The sequence below is a fragment of the Corythoichthys intestinalis genome, chromosome 12, assembly GCF_030265065.1.
Source record: "Corythoichthys intestinalis isolate RoL2023-P3 chromosome 12, ASM3026506v1, whole genome shotgun sequence".
Taxonomy (NCBI): Eukaryota; Metazoa; Chordata; class Actinopteri; order Syngnathiformes; family Syngnathidae; genus Corythoichthys; species Corythoichthys intestinalis.
The window spans coordinates 38,092,061-38,105,948 of NC_080406.1; the positions used below are offsets into that span (position 1 = coordinate 38,092,061).

General features: G+C 38.7%; 1 protein-coding gene across 1 annotated transcript in view; it reads right to left on the reverse strand.

Annotated features, from left to right (window-relative positions):
• The window catches only part of epb41l5 (erythrocyte membrane protein band 4.1 like 5), a 69,830-nt gene that overhangs the window by 29,295 nt on the left and 26,647 nt on the right, over positions 1–13,888 (reverse strand). Inside the window, exons 8-13 of the mRNA XM_057852049.1 lie at positions 13,735–13,855; positions 10,216–10,303; positions 10,005–10,093; positions 9,829–9,898; positions 713–882; positions 244–350 (exon numbers count right to left, since the gene is read on the reverse strand). Of these exons, the coding sequence (XP_057708032.1) occupies positions 244–350; positions 713–882; positions 9,829–9,898; positions 10,005–10,093; positions 10,216–10,303; positions 13,735–13,855 (645 nt within the window). The remainder of the gene's footprint in view (positions 1–243; positions 351–712; positions 883–9,828; positions 9,899–10,004; positions 10,094–10,215; positions 10,304–13,734; positions 13,856–13,888) is intronic.

Consider the following 13,888-nt stretch of genomic DNA (forward strand, 5'->3'; position numbering starts at 1 on the left):
CACTTTTGTAAATTTTAGTAAGATTTCTGTACATCCATATGATAAAAATGAAATTAATGCAGCCAAAACTTCATATAAAAACTTTTGAGTTGAACATTTTTATAATCTTTCAACCATAGAAAAAGAACAGTTCAAATAATGTAAATCATTAACAGCCTTATATTTACATTTCTGTCATTCTGTCCATGATGAGCACTGACGTTAACTTCTAACCACAACCCAGCAATTGACAGTGTCACTCACCTCTGTTGTGCATTGTTCTTCTTGAATAGCGTCGACTCGGCCTCCTCTCAAAGGAGGCTGAGCGTCGGGCTTTATTGGACTTTGTTGTCTGGTACTCTGTGTTTCCACTGGTCACACAAAAGACACAACATTTCAACTTAACAAAGAGCAGAGACACGTAACGATCCATTGTGTCTCAATTGTCAGACTAAAACACTGAAAAATGGTTCATAATTTCATTTTCACAACTGACCCCGATTGAACTCTGAAAGCATTCAAGCGATAACTCTCTCGTACCAACAAACTCGCCAACCCTCCGCTTACACAAACATGACCGCTGGTGCTTATCTGAATGGGTAATGTTTGAACACACACGTCCACACAGGAGAAGCACTTTTCGCAGCAACTAAATTTGAAGGCAATTTTGGGTTACCTGTATCGGAAGCGCGATCCCATGCGAATGAAACCAGAGCGCGCAATTTTGGGTTACCTGTATCGGAAGCGCGATCCCATGCGAATGAAACCAGAGCGCGCAGAGTTCTTTTGTACTGGACCCCTCAGCCGGAAGAAGGCGTGATGTTCCACAGCACACTTCCAGAGGTGCTTACAGGCCTTCGGATGGTCCATTCTGAAGACAAAGGTGTGCTCCTGCTCTTTGCCCTAAAGATTGTCGTAAAGAAAAGTTTTTAAATAATCTTCAGTGATTCTTTTTTAGAGAGCTATTGCATGTGCAGTGGGGAAAAAAAGTCGTTTTTAGGGTTAGTGGACAACGTTTTATAATTTTTTTTTTTAAAAAAACAAGACTGATTCCAATGTTACTATGGCTGCAACTAATGATTATTTTGTTTTGGCATGCTGGAAGAACAGTGGTACCTCGACATATGATCGCTTCGACACGCGATATTTTCTACATACGACGTAAAATTTGACTCGTCATTTGTTTCTACATCCGACGACATGCTTTAAATAGATTTATGACAGCACCACAGATTTTGGGTTTTTTGGAAAGACTGATGCACGACAGATTTTCTTGTGAGAGAAATCGACATGGGTTTCAAGAATGTTAGTGCAAGTGGTGAAAAAAAAGGAAAAAGGGGAGGCTTACCATTGAAATGAAGATTGAAAGGATAGAAAAATGTGAGCGTGGTGTGCAAGTTCATGAACTGGCTCGACAATACGGCCGTAGAATGTCTACGATCTCGACAGTCCTCCTCAGTCCTCCGTTCGGCAGTCTTTATACAGTGGTAAGCTGATATAAATGATTAAAAACCTGACGATGTTGACGATTTTTTTGGCGATGTTAAAATAATAATAATTGTCACCTTAACTTACAGTGGTATAAAAAAAGTACCGTATCTGAACCTTTTGGAATTTCTCACATTTCTGTATAAAATCACCATCAAATATGATCTGATCCTTGTCAAAATCTAACAGATGAAAATACAGTACCTGCTTTAACTAAAACCACCCAAAGATTTTAGGTTTTCATATTCTAATAAACAATGACGGGGGGGGGGGGGGGGTAAGTGAACCCTCTGCCTAAGGAGATTTAAAGAGAAATTGAAACCAATTTTTACCAAACATTTTAAGTCAGGTGTGTGCCCAATCACTGATGGGTGGTTTAAAGCTGCCCTGGCAACTATAAAACACACACCTGGGAAGAAATGTCTTGTTGAGAAGCATTGTCTGATGTGCATCATTGCTCGGTCAAAAGAGCTGTCTGAAGACCTGCGATCAAGGATTGTTGATTTGTATAAAGCTGGGAAAGGATATAAAACCATCTTTAAAAGTCTGGATATTCATCAATCGACAGTCAGAGAAGTTGTCTACAAATGGAGAGAGTTTGGCACTGTTGATTCGCTCCCAAGAAGTGGCCATCCACCAAAGATGGCTCCAAGAATTCAGTGCAGAATACTCGGAGAGGTAAAAAAGAACCGTTGAGTTTCTGCTAAAGACTTACAGAAATCACTGGCACAGTCCAATATCTCTGTGCACACATCAATTATATGTAAATGGTGTTCATGGGAGGACTCCACAGAGGAAGCTACTGCTGTCTAAAAAAAAATTTTTTTTAAACCTTGTTGCTCATAAATTAATGTTTGCAAAAAGGCACTTGGACACTCCGCAGATGTTTGGCAAAATATTTTCTGGACTGATGAAACCAAAGTTCAATTGTTTGGGAGTAATACACAACGTGATGTGTGGAGGAAAAATGGTACAGCTCACTAACATCAACACCTCATCCCCGAGCATCATGATTTGGGGCTGTTTTGCTATCTCAGGGCCTGGACAACTTGCAATAATTAATGTAAAAACGAATTGAAAAGTTTATCAGGATGTTTTGCAGGAAAACCTGAGGCCGTCTGTCAGACAGTTCAAGCTAAAAAGAGGATGCTGCAACAAGACAATGATCCAAAACACAGAAGTAAATCAACTTCAGAATGGTTTCAGAAGAACAAAATACAAGTCCAGACTTGAACCCTATTGAGATGCTGTGGCATGACCTCAAGACAGCGATTCATACAAAATATCTCAGGAATCTGACTGAACTGCAACAGTTTTGTAGAGAAGAACGGGCCAAGATTAGTCCTGATCGATGTGCCTGACTGATCTGCAGCCACAGAAAGCGTCTGGTTGAAGTTATTGTTGCCAAAGGGGGGAGGGGCCACAAAATATTAAATGTGATGGTTCACTTACTTATTTTTCACCCCTTTTGCATTGTTTGCATACTATCCTCATTAAAATATGAAAAACTATACGTGTTTGGATGGTTTTCGATAAGCAGACACTGTTTTTTCATCTGTGTGATTTTGACAAAGATCAGCTTACATTTGACGGTGATTTTATGCAGAAATGTGAGGAATTCCAAAAAGTTCAGATACGGTACTTTTTCATACCACTGTAAGTTAAGATGACAATTATTATTATTTTAATATCGCCAAAAAAATCGTCAACTTTGTCAGGGGTTTGATCATTTACCTCAGAACTTGTGTAACACAACATGCCCACTGTCCGCCGCAGCTAAACATGAAAAGTGAAAAGTCCTCTCTAACCTTGGCACGTCAGCCACGCAGTACGTTCAGGTACACCACGCAAAACACAACCGCCACATTAGAACCAGATTCGCTACATTATTACAGGTATGATTATCATTATTATTACTATTATTATATTAATATTCCAATTTGTATTAAAAATTTATTTGTAATTGCTATTTGCAATCGTAACATCAGTATTCATTAAGGATTTAGTGTAAGTTTTTGGGCTGTGGAATGAATTAATGGAATTATCATGTATTCTTCTGGGAAAATCCTGCTCGACATACAACCACTGCTGGACTGGCCATCGGGCATACCGGGCATTTGCCCGGTGGGCCGATGGCGATTTTGGGCCGGTCCTGAATTTTTTTTTTTTTTTTACCTAACGGCATTAATCACATTGGTACACAAAACTGGTAGATCGGCCCATCAGTCAAGATTGGTTATGGGCTGGACCAATTACAAACGAGGGCCGATGCCCCCTCCCTCTTGATCAGAGGTATCAGATATACATTAATCAGACATAGAGAGAGAGGAGATAAACAAAATGGATAACTACAAGAAAAGGAAAGGAGGCGCGGAAAAAATTAGAGATAGAAAGAGACAAGCCCTTCATGCGGATGCCGCTAAATGTGTTAAAATAACACAGATGTTTGCCGGTGGCGGAGCTTCCTCTTCAGCGACAGCAACCGCAGGTTACGATGGCGGGGGTGGCCGTCAGGTGGATGAGGGGAAGGGGAGGCAGGAGGAGAGACCCATGGCCGCCGGCGGTTCGAGTGGAGGGGAATCTGAACTTCAGGTAAGAAGTGTTGAACTGCAGTCTATCTGGTTCAGATATGAATTAAGCGTGGGTGTAGTTTATTTTCATTGCGCTCGCTAACTCTTAACACCGCCAGTAGTTATAATTAGGCCGTTAAGCAATGTAGCTAGCTGTGCATGCAAACTAACATGATGGGGTTTCTCTAATGCTGGACGGTTTCTATGATGCTATTCTAGTTGTAATTATGTTAGTGCTTAAGTAACTTTATTTTTATTAATTTAGTTAAGTATTATCTCTATTTGTTAGGTAGTTAAAAACTTTATAAGGTCGAGCGGACGCGCCAGCGCGTCCGAGCACATAACTTTTTGTAAGACAACACAGGCAAGATCCAGCCTGGTAGTTTCCATTCAAACTTCTGTCAAAAGTGCGAAATCTCAACTATATGACAGTTTATGAGTGGTCTCAATTGGCAAAGTTCAACCATATTTATGATAAGTCGATCACTCCATTTGGAAGGCTGCCGTGGTCACATTTTGATATTCATCTCATCTCTGTTCCTCTCTGTCCTTTTTTCAGGATCCCATCATGTTCTATGTTTGTTCAGGAGGTTCACTTGACCATGCAGACTTTTGGATTCCTCTAAGTAAGTACTGTATAGAATACATGATTCAACTGAGTAAAAATACCAGCACTGTGATCATCAGAGCAAGTCCATCAGGTGACATTCTTTTTCACCTCTGTCTCCTTTCACTTTGAAGGTTCCCATGTTTGAGGAAGCATTTGGTGTTGCTGTGCAAAGTGTTGCTGCAGTGGAGGTTCAAGGTTACTGTTTATTGATATGGTAAGTACATTGGTCTGTGAAAATATCACTTAATTACTTCTGCTAAGTTGGTTTGTTTGTGTACGGTACAATTCAAAAACTTATGGACGGATCTTAATGAAATTTTCAGGAAATGTCCACTCTGGGACAAGGAAGAGATGATTCAATTTAGATTTAGAGGTGATCCGGATCACTGTCTTGATCCAGGATTTTTTTTGAAGGATTCTTTATCATTGCAGGATAGGGCGATTTTCAGCATATGTGTATGCAACTCCAAGAAAATTGCCCAGATTGCTTGTAAAAAAAAAAAATAATAATACAGGACATGGCCATGGTAGTTGCTATGAAATGACACATTATGATTTGAATTCTGCCAATATTCTGGGTACTGTGATCCAGTACATGAGAAAAATAGGGGCTTATCACATTTTTTTGACAGTGAGGTAACAGATGAGGGTACAGACATACAAACAGGTCTGTGCTCTGTGTTTTTATAGTTACAGTCTGTAATTTACACATTTTAATATTCATCTCAACTCTGTGCCCTATTTTTCAGGATCCCATCGTACTTTGTTCATTGTTTGTTCAGGAGTTTGCCCTAAGTAAGTCCTATATGGAGTCAGTGTTTCCCCTAGGATTTTTTGAAGCTGTGGTGGTGGGCTGCATCGGAGTCGGACAGCCTCACCATGTCGTGCCACAGCGAATTTTTTTCTTCTTCATTTTTCCCCCCAAGAAGAACCATAACAAAGATATATTTGAAATATTTCATTAGCCAGGCTAATGTTGTACCTCTCAGCTACAGTACATGTATGTAAAATGCGTAGCTGATTACAGCTACGTTACCCGATGTACTAATGCGACTTTTTTTCTCGTGGCAATAGTACGACTTACATCTCGTAGTGACTCAGGGTTGGCAACCCAAACTGATGAAAGAGCCATATTTGACCCCAAAAAAAAAACAAAAAAAAAACTGATACAGTATGTCTGGAGCCACAAAAAATTAAAAGCCTTGTACAAGCCTTATAATTATCGATACTAGCTATATTAGCCTACTATAGAAATGACTAAGTTGGCTAGAAATACGTAATTAGCCTTCATGATTAAATGTTTATTTTCCCTGCAGTGGATCCTATAGAGAATGACGCACCACGTGACTACTCTGTTGTACTATGCCACCACAAGTTTAACTTCATTACAATATTAATGAATTGAAAGAATGTTTGTGTCATGTTTGTCCTCCTAGAAATCCTATTAAAACAAAAAAATATATTTCCCTCCCCCATCTTTTTCCATTTAAAAAAAAAAAAAAAAAAAAAAAAAAAAAAGCGCCGAAGCATCGCTAAAGAGCCGCATGCGGCCCGAGAGCCGCGGGTTGCAGACCACCGTCGAAGTCCTCCTTTCTCCTTTTATTTGACCCTCATAAGTACTACATTACCACAACAGTAACAGTCCTTCTGTCAACTGACCCATTTAGAGCACTGGGGGAATTCTAATAGCCGTGTAAAGAGTTTTACTTGATTCGGTGAGAAGGTGAATAGTTTTTTCCCCGTTGTTCGTAAACTAAATTTCCACACAAAGGCACGTCGAGGTACCATTAACTTAGCAAGGAGAGGTATGAGAGTCATTTTTCGAGTGTCCCAGAGCTCGCGAAATTTGGGTGGGGGGGCGCATTTATCAAAGTTTCGTCAGCCGTAATTGTCTGAAGTTGGCGCGCCGGTGTTGTGCCGAAAAATAGCCACTCCACGTGAAATGTCCCCCCTGACGGGAGCGCCCACACGTCACTCGTACAAACAGCCTTTTCTTACCAATCGATGGAACCAGAAACGACGTTCTTGTACCGTGAATATGTATCATTTTACTCTGCTTGAACTGATAAATCGTTTACTGTGACCAACGCTCTGAAAATAGAGCAAGGCTTTATTTTGGGCCCCGCCTCTCCGCAGTCTCTCAGCGCAAGTTAGTCAAAGTTTGCTTTCCGTCCAAGACGGCCGTCCACCGCTCACTTTCGCCGAAAAGTCCGATCCAAATTATTGTAATGCCCCGGATATGGGCAAGAAGGAGAGAAGTCTGTATTTGCTTACCCACTTTATTGTGGTAACAATAATAAAGAAAAACAATAACAAAATAACAGCGGGCTGCTACGACATGCGACCGCTATCTCTCGCTATCTCGCTCGTTCTCCCATTCTTCCTACTCGTTCCCCTTGCGTCTCTTAAGGGGGGGCCTGCATAGTTACGAACATTAGGCTACAATACACAATGAATAGGTGTCCGCTGAACTCCTCCCACTCGGCTGCCGCTAGTTTGAAGCGGCCTTAAAAAAAAAATTTTTTTATTTAAATAAATAAATAAAATACATCTCATTTGCCAGGCGTGGCGGCTTTCATTTTAGTGTGGCGGTGCGCCACAATCTGTTGAATATAGGGGAATCCCTGGGAGTATATGATGCAACTATTTTCCCAGATTTTTTCTAGAAACCAGTACTGTGATCATACAAGTCCATAAAGTGTTATTCTTTATCACTTATCTTCCTCTGTCTCCTTTCACTTTTTAAAGGTCTCCGTGTTTGAGGGCCTATTCTGTGGATATATTTATTTGCACTTTTATTGATGCAGTAAATAAATAGTCTATGAAAAAATCACTAAATCTGTCATTTATTCATTTTAATATATTCATCAATGATCATGTCTCACCTCTATTCCGTATTAATCCCTGTCCTAATTTGAGGATCCCATCATACGTTGTACATTGTTCAGGAGGTTAACTAGACCATGCAGCCTTTTGATATCCGCTAAGTACTGTATAGAATATTGGAACTGGAAGGATGGTGTATGTTTAAGTTTATGTTTAAGTATATATACACCAACAAGACAGCGTGAAAGCATTGTCACAAGAAAGTTTGTTTTCATTCATAGGCTTAATTGTCTTTCCATCAATACCTGGTGGGCCGGTCTCGGCTCAAAATGCCCGGGCCGATTTTTTGTCCCAGTCCAGCCCTGCATACAACCATTTCGACTTACAAACAAGGACTTGGAACGAATTAACTTCATATGGGGAGGTACCACTGTTGTTATGAAAACAAAATGGACGACTATTTCCTTCAACTATATCGATTATCAAATTCGTTGGCAACTAATTTATCATTCGATTAGTTGTTGCAGCCTTATTAAGAAGCTAGTTTAGACATTAAGATGTCCGAAAATTGGCAAAAACGTGAATTGTTGTTTTCCAAAGTAAAAACACGTTTTTGTCCATGTCCTACTTTGACTTAACAAAAATATAATGACGAAATCTGATGCTATTGACAACTCAAAAGTTATACATAAATATATATGTTATAATTTCAAGAATTTAGACAAGTTTAAGGTAAAGAAGGTCCTAAACGATTAATCTGTTTTCAAAATAGTTGTTGATTAATTTGCTAATCGATTAGTTGTCGATTAATCGTTGCACCTCTAAATGTAAGAGTTGCATGCTGGTGTTTATGAAAATGAATTGGGATTGGCAAAAATTGATATCGGCAAGTGAGGCTTTAAAAAATATTGGACCAGAAAATTGTGATCAGTACATTCCCTAAATACAAAAACAAATAAACTAACTTTTTTGAGGGGGGGGGTTACATCAAGTGCAAAAGACAAAACTTTTCAGGAAATAGCTCATCAGTAACTCAGCTGTGCAATCGTGCAGTCTGCTTCGACTCACTGCAAGACTGATAAAAAGGGGCCATGTTACTCAACCTTATCAGCAGTTCTGTGACTTTGAGGTCAAATCCGCACTTCACTTTAGGAAGAAACCATTTACTTTGTTCAACTCAGAATTTTCTGGTGTTTAGAGTGCCTTTAAGCTCATTCTATGCGACTGGCCGAGGTAGAACATCTGATTCAATTTGACTGGGAGGGTTTGCAGGAATCATTCAAATACTGTCAACCCTCCCAGTTCAAATGGATTGTTTGTCGCCATTAATGGCAGCCAATGAGTATAAACTTACACCTACACTAACAGCCTGTACACTAACACTGGCCGTCACAGTCATGGCGATAAAGCACCCACGAATGAGTAAATACAAGCAGTAAGCAGGAACCAATACATTATACAACTGTCAAGTGGGGGCTGAGCAAAAAGGCCAACGCTCCGTGTACAGTGCGTGCGTGTGTGTGTAGTGGGGAGCATGGATAATGCATACCAGAAATACCAGAGAGGAGGCTTCTTTATTAACCTCCCACACGGACCTCCAGGATGGACATAAACAAGCTCTGCTGCTCCCTCACATACACTTGCCTCTGGGCAACCTAACAACAAGTCCACTTTCATTTTTATTTGGGAACGGGAGGCCTACAGAGCACTACATTATTCTTCTTTTATTAGGAAACAAAGCTCTGTATTTTTTTTTTTTTTTTTAGGTGAAGCAACAGACTCATGTGGGTTTTAAGGGGCACTGATATGAGGTCAATATTATACTATGAAGATGGGGGGGAAAGTAGTATTCCATAAGGTGCATGATATAAAATGGCCGAGTGCTGACAGTATAATGATTACGATTAGGTGCAATATGCGCGAAGGATTGGTGCTAAATAATTCAAGAGCAAATGAAAGCTCAGGGGGACATTTGACTCAAATTTGGAGAGGAAAAGATATTAACAACAATAAAGGGACTTTGCTACTCACCATTCACTGCTGTCTTATAACTCCTACATCACATCAACATATGTTACTAAGCACTTTTTTTTTTTTTTTTTTTTTTTTACACATTCACTACCAAAGACATACAGTATGATGTTGTTTATGATGTTCAACTGTGCATCACTAAAGAATGAAAAAGTAGAAACAAACTTTTTTTCATGATGAAAGATGGGAATCTAAACTTTCTTTTTGAAGGTTCTGTGTTCATGTAGCCATAGAACACAATATTCTGAAGAAGGGGATGTCTTGTAACATAATATTTGGTAGTGAATGAATTAACCACTTGTTGTACATTTTTGAAATATTCACCTGATCATCATCCTCCACAACCACAAGAGTCAGCTTGCTCTTTTTGAAATCAAGACGAGTGATCTTTGGCCTGCAAACAAGACACAAACAAAATACTCAAAATTTGGCGTAAAAACAGGATGAAAATTAAAATTGCGTCCCAGGCATTTAAGCAATTGGGTCATAGTCAAGCATACCAAAAAAAGAGGCCAATCTTGGTTTGTCCTTCAAACACCAAAACACCGGTTGGTGTCAAACCCAAACTGTACTCATTACCATCTCGTGCCTGAAAATTGAAAGGAGGATAGAAAAATAATGAGAAAAGAAAAGTCAGTATTACCTCTGGAGAAATAAAAGCATGATTGTAGACTACCACAATGTATCATTAGTGATTAGTGGGTCACTTACCTGAACCATATGCATGTCCACACCATACATTTCCAGCCATTTTGCTTTATTCAAGTAGTTGATCTCAGCCTGTGCAGGTGTTTGACCTCTAGATGTGGGGGGAAAAAATTATAACAAAACAAGTAGCGACTTTCTAACAATTTGACACAATACACTTTAGAGAGGAAAAAAAGTTGTCTAAACCAGAACTTTCAACTCAACAAATTTCACCTGCTTATTCAAGCTTTCATTGAAAAATGACAAAAATAAAATAAAAAAAGGTTAACGCTTTAAGTTCTACATTTTAAGTAAACTGGACTTCTGTTTAAAGGGAACCTTGGACTTAAAGACTTATATGCTCTAATAAGCCACAATTGTTCTCTTATACTAAAAGAGGTTATTAGAAACAAATAAAATATTGCCATTGATTTAAAAATCTATAATATTTAGTACATGTTTTGACCTACGGAGGGCGCCATGTATTATGAACACTCGGACTGATGACGTACTGTATATTGTCACTGTCACTCAACAAATACTACCGGGTTTCTGCAATTACTTCTACGCGGCGAGACGTCCAAAACATGCACTTATCGGTTAAAAGCGGTGAGTACTTACTATTTGTGTTTTTATTGAGTCTTATTATCTTTCCATTGCCTCAAAATACTTTTTGCATCTGTTTCCCTCTCATACCTTTAAGCATTATGTTTTCTTGTAGTAGCTTTAAAGCAGATTGTTGATCTGTTGACCACATTAGTCACGTAGCATATTTAAACCACCCTTATTTCATATTATGATGTTGAAGTATTTTCTTAAGGCATCTTTAGTATGTTCTGTCAGTATGCATCTAAACAAAACAAGCTGAAAGCGCACAGTAGTACTTTGGGTGTCAAATTTGCCTCTTGTAGAAGTTTTTCCGGTGTAGCACATTTTGGCAGCGCACCCTTTTTTTCTCTCCTACTCTCGTCTCATCCAGTCTTTCTTGTTCATTTTTCTTTTGCTGCTCGTTTTGTAGAATATCGACAGTGCTACCATACTCATTAATGTTCCTCTCGGGTTCAAACTGAAAGGGTTGAACAGATGACATGTTTATGTCGCTAAAGTCATACTCTGAAAGCCCGGCAGCGTAACCATGTGACGTCGCCCCCCTGCGACGTCAACAACAATGGCGACCTACTAGTTAAACTAACTTTACAAATTGTATAAAAACAAAAACATCAAGAGTAGGGTTGGGCATCGTTTGAAATGGAACTATTCTGGTTCCGATTCCATGTTTCGAATCCGTTTAAAAATGTATTAGTTTATATTGATATCTTAACATCTCGATTTTTAAAAAATTATATGAATTTACTATTATTTTTATATTAATTTAAAATTATTATTATTTATTATTATTAATTAATAATGCAACGCAGGTAATATGAAATTTATATATTGTACGAACTTCTCAGAGGGTTATTTTTAACCTGTATATAAATATCAGTCTTTGAACTCGAATGGGATGAAGTTTCTTTCCACAGTAGTGCACTACCACAAAGATGTTTATTTTTCAAAAGCTTATGGAGAAAACATTTACAGTACTTATATTCTTTTGCCATACATGTACCTTAGCTGGGAGCTACAACGAAGCATTAGTATAAATTTTTCTATTGATTATAATTTGATGTACATGAGGCAAAATAATGTTTCCTTATTTGTAAAACCGATTCTGTTGTGTTTACAGACACATGCAATGTTTATGTTGTGACAATACCAGTTAGGCCAGTGAGTAGCACTTGTGTGTGTACATACTGTATAATGCGGAGAAGAGATGACTGCATCTGGCTAGGATGGATTGTGATGTGAGCTATGTTTTCACTGCTACGAGTTCATTAAAAAAGTAATCGAATGCTTCATATGGCTGCTTCTTTCTAAATAAGCAACACAACAGATTCAAAAACAAAAATCCTTTTAATACTGTTGATTTTAACGGAGGCGTCTACTGCTTTAAGATGGCTGCTGTCTACTACCGCCAGCGAGTGTCATTTTGCATCTATTTCTCTTTATATGATCTAACACCGCCGAGTCTGTCATTTTGCATCAAGTTCTATATACATGATATCGACTATAGCCCGACGTAACAATACGACTTATTCTCGTACTATTTTCCATCCATCCATCCATCCATCATCTACTATTTAATCCGGGGTCGGATCGCGGGAACAGCAGAAGACAGACATAATGTATTGTTTTACCTACCTGGTTCTGACTGCGCAGCATGTCAACTACGTAGCACTCGGCTAGCTTTGCACTTGGCACTTAGGTTATATTCCATGAAACCGGTCCTGCATAATTGGTCGTGCAGCCACCTTTGCATGATATAGTTGTGTTGCAAATGTTGCACTGAGCTGACTGGTCTTTTTTTTTTTTTTTTTTGTAAAGTTAAGCCAAACCTTTGAGCACCGCCACACCGTATCCATGGTTGTAATCAAGTTGCAATGCACAAAACGCGCTTCTGGTGGCTTCTTCTTCGTGGTTTTCGGCAGCATTTTTTTTCTGCTCGATGCCCAACCCTTATCAAGAGGGGTTTTAATATCAGATTATTTTAACTCTTAATGACGTTTATCTTTTAAGAACTATAAGTCTTTCTATCCGTGATTGTCATTAAGACCAGGTTTAGGACTTGTTTGCTCCCAATTTACAGGCTTAATCCATTTCTTTTAACTGCTAGTCCTCGATCTGATGGGAAGAGTAACTGGTTTGCTCAGTGGAAGGTTGACTCACACTTGGTATGAGGGAATACAACAGACCAATGGGCAGCGTGGTCGCAAATTTTTACCTGTTTATAAAACATGATGTCAAAAGGAGAAGAATTTTGAACGGGAATTTGCTAAATTATTAGCTTGCTTAGGTTAGAGATATTGGTTTTTAATCAGAAAAAAAAATGGCTTTAATATCTAATTCCGAACGTTTATATTTTAAGAACTACAAGTCTTTCTAATCGTAAATATATAGCAAGTTGCTCTTTGCGAAATCGAATCAAGGCTGCAGAGTGCGCATACTACTGAGCAAAACCCCTGAATGGCTGCTCAATTGCCAGCTTGCGCATTTGGAGGCTAAGACTAAGTTCACAAAACTTATTGTGTCAAGTTCAGTAAAATCAGAAATTTCATTATGGCCCAGAGATTGATCATGGAAATTAAATGGAAAGTATTGAATTGTTGTAATTTGAACCTAGAGTCTGTTAAAAAAAATTAAACAGTCAAATCTAAATTCAACTAATTAAATTCAGCTTACAATAATAACTATCAAATGAGTCTGGAATATTCAAAATTAGTTACTGAAGAGAATTTACGAACTTGTGATATGTCTACTCAAAATCTTAAGTCAGCATGACCGATAGGAAATTTAACCATTTAAAGTGTAGTGACCAAGTGTTTCAATGGCATCTGAAGGTTGACACAATAATAGCAAGGTGTTATGTAATATTATGACGACTCTACCATGTACAGAATTAGAAATATTCAAATGAAGTAGATTTGTAGTGAAAACCAAGGCAACCTGCACTCCTTCCATGCGTTGTAAATAGCCAGCTCCACATCTTCAGTCTGTTCAGGGATAAATCGAAATTCTGATACCAGGTCCAAATTGTGTTCCAGTGGGTCACAATCACCAAGTTCCGCTGGAAACACAAACATCACAATCATCAGTTTGT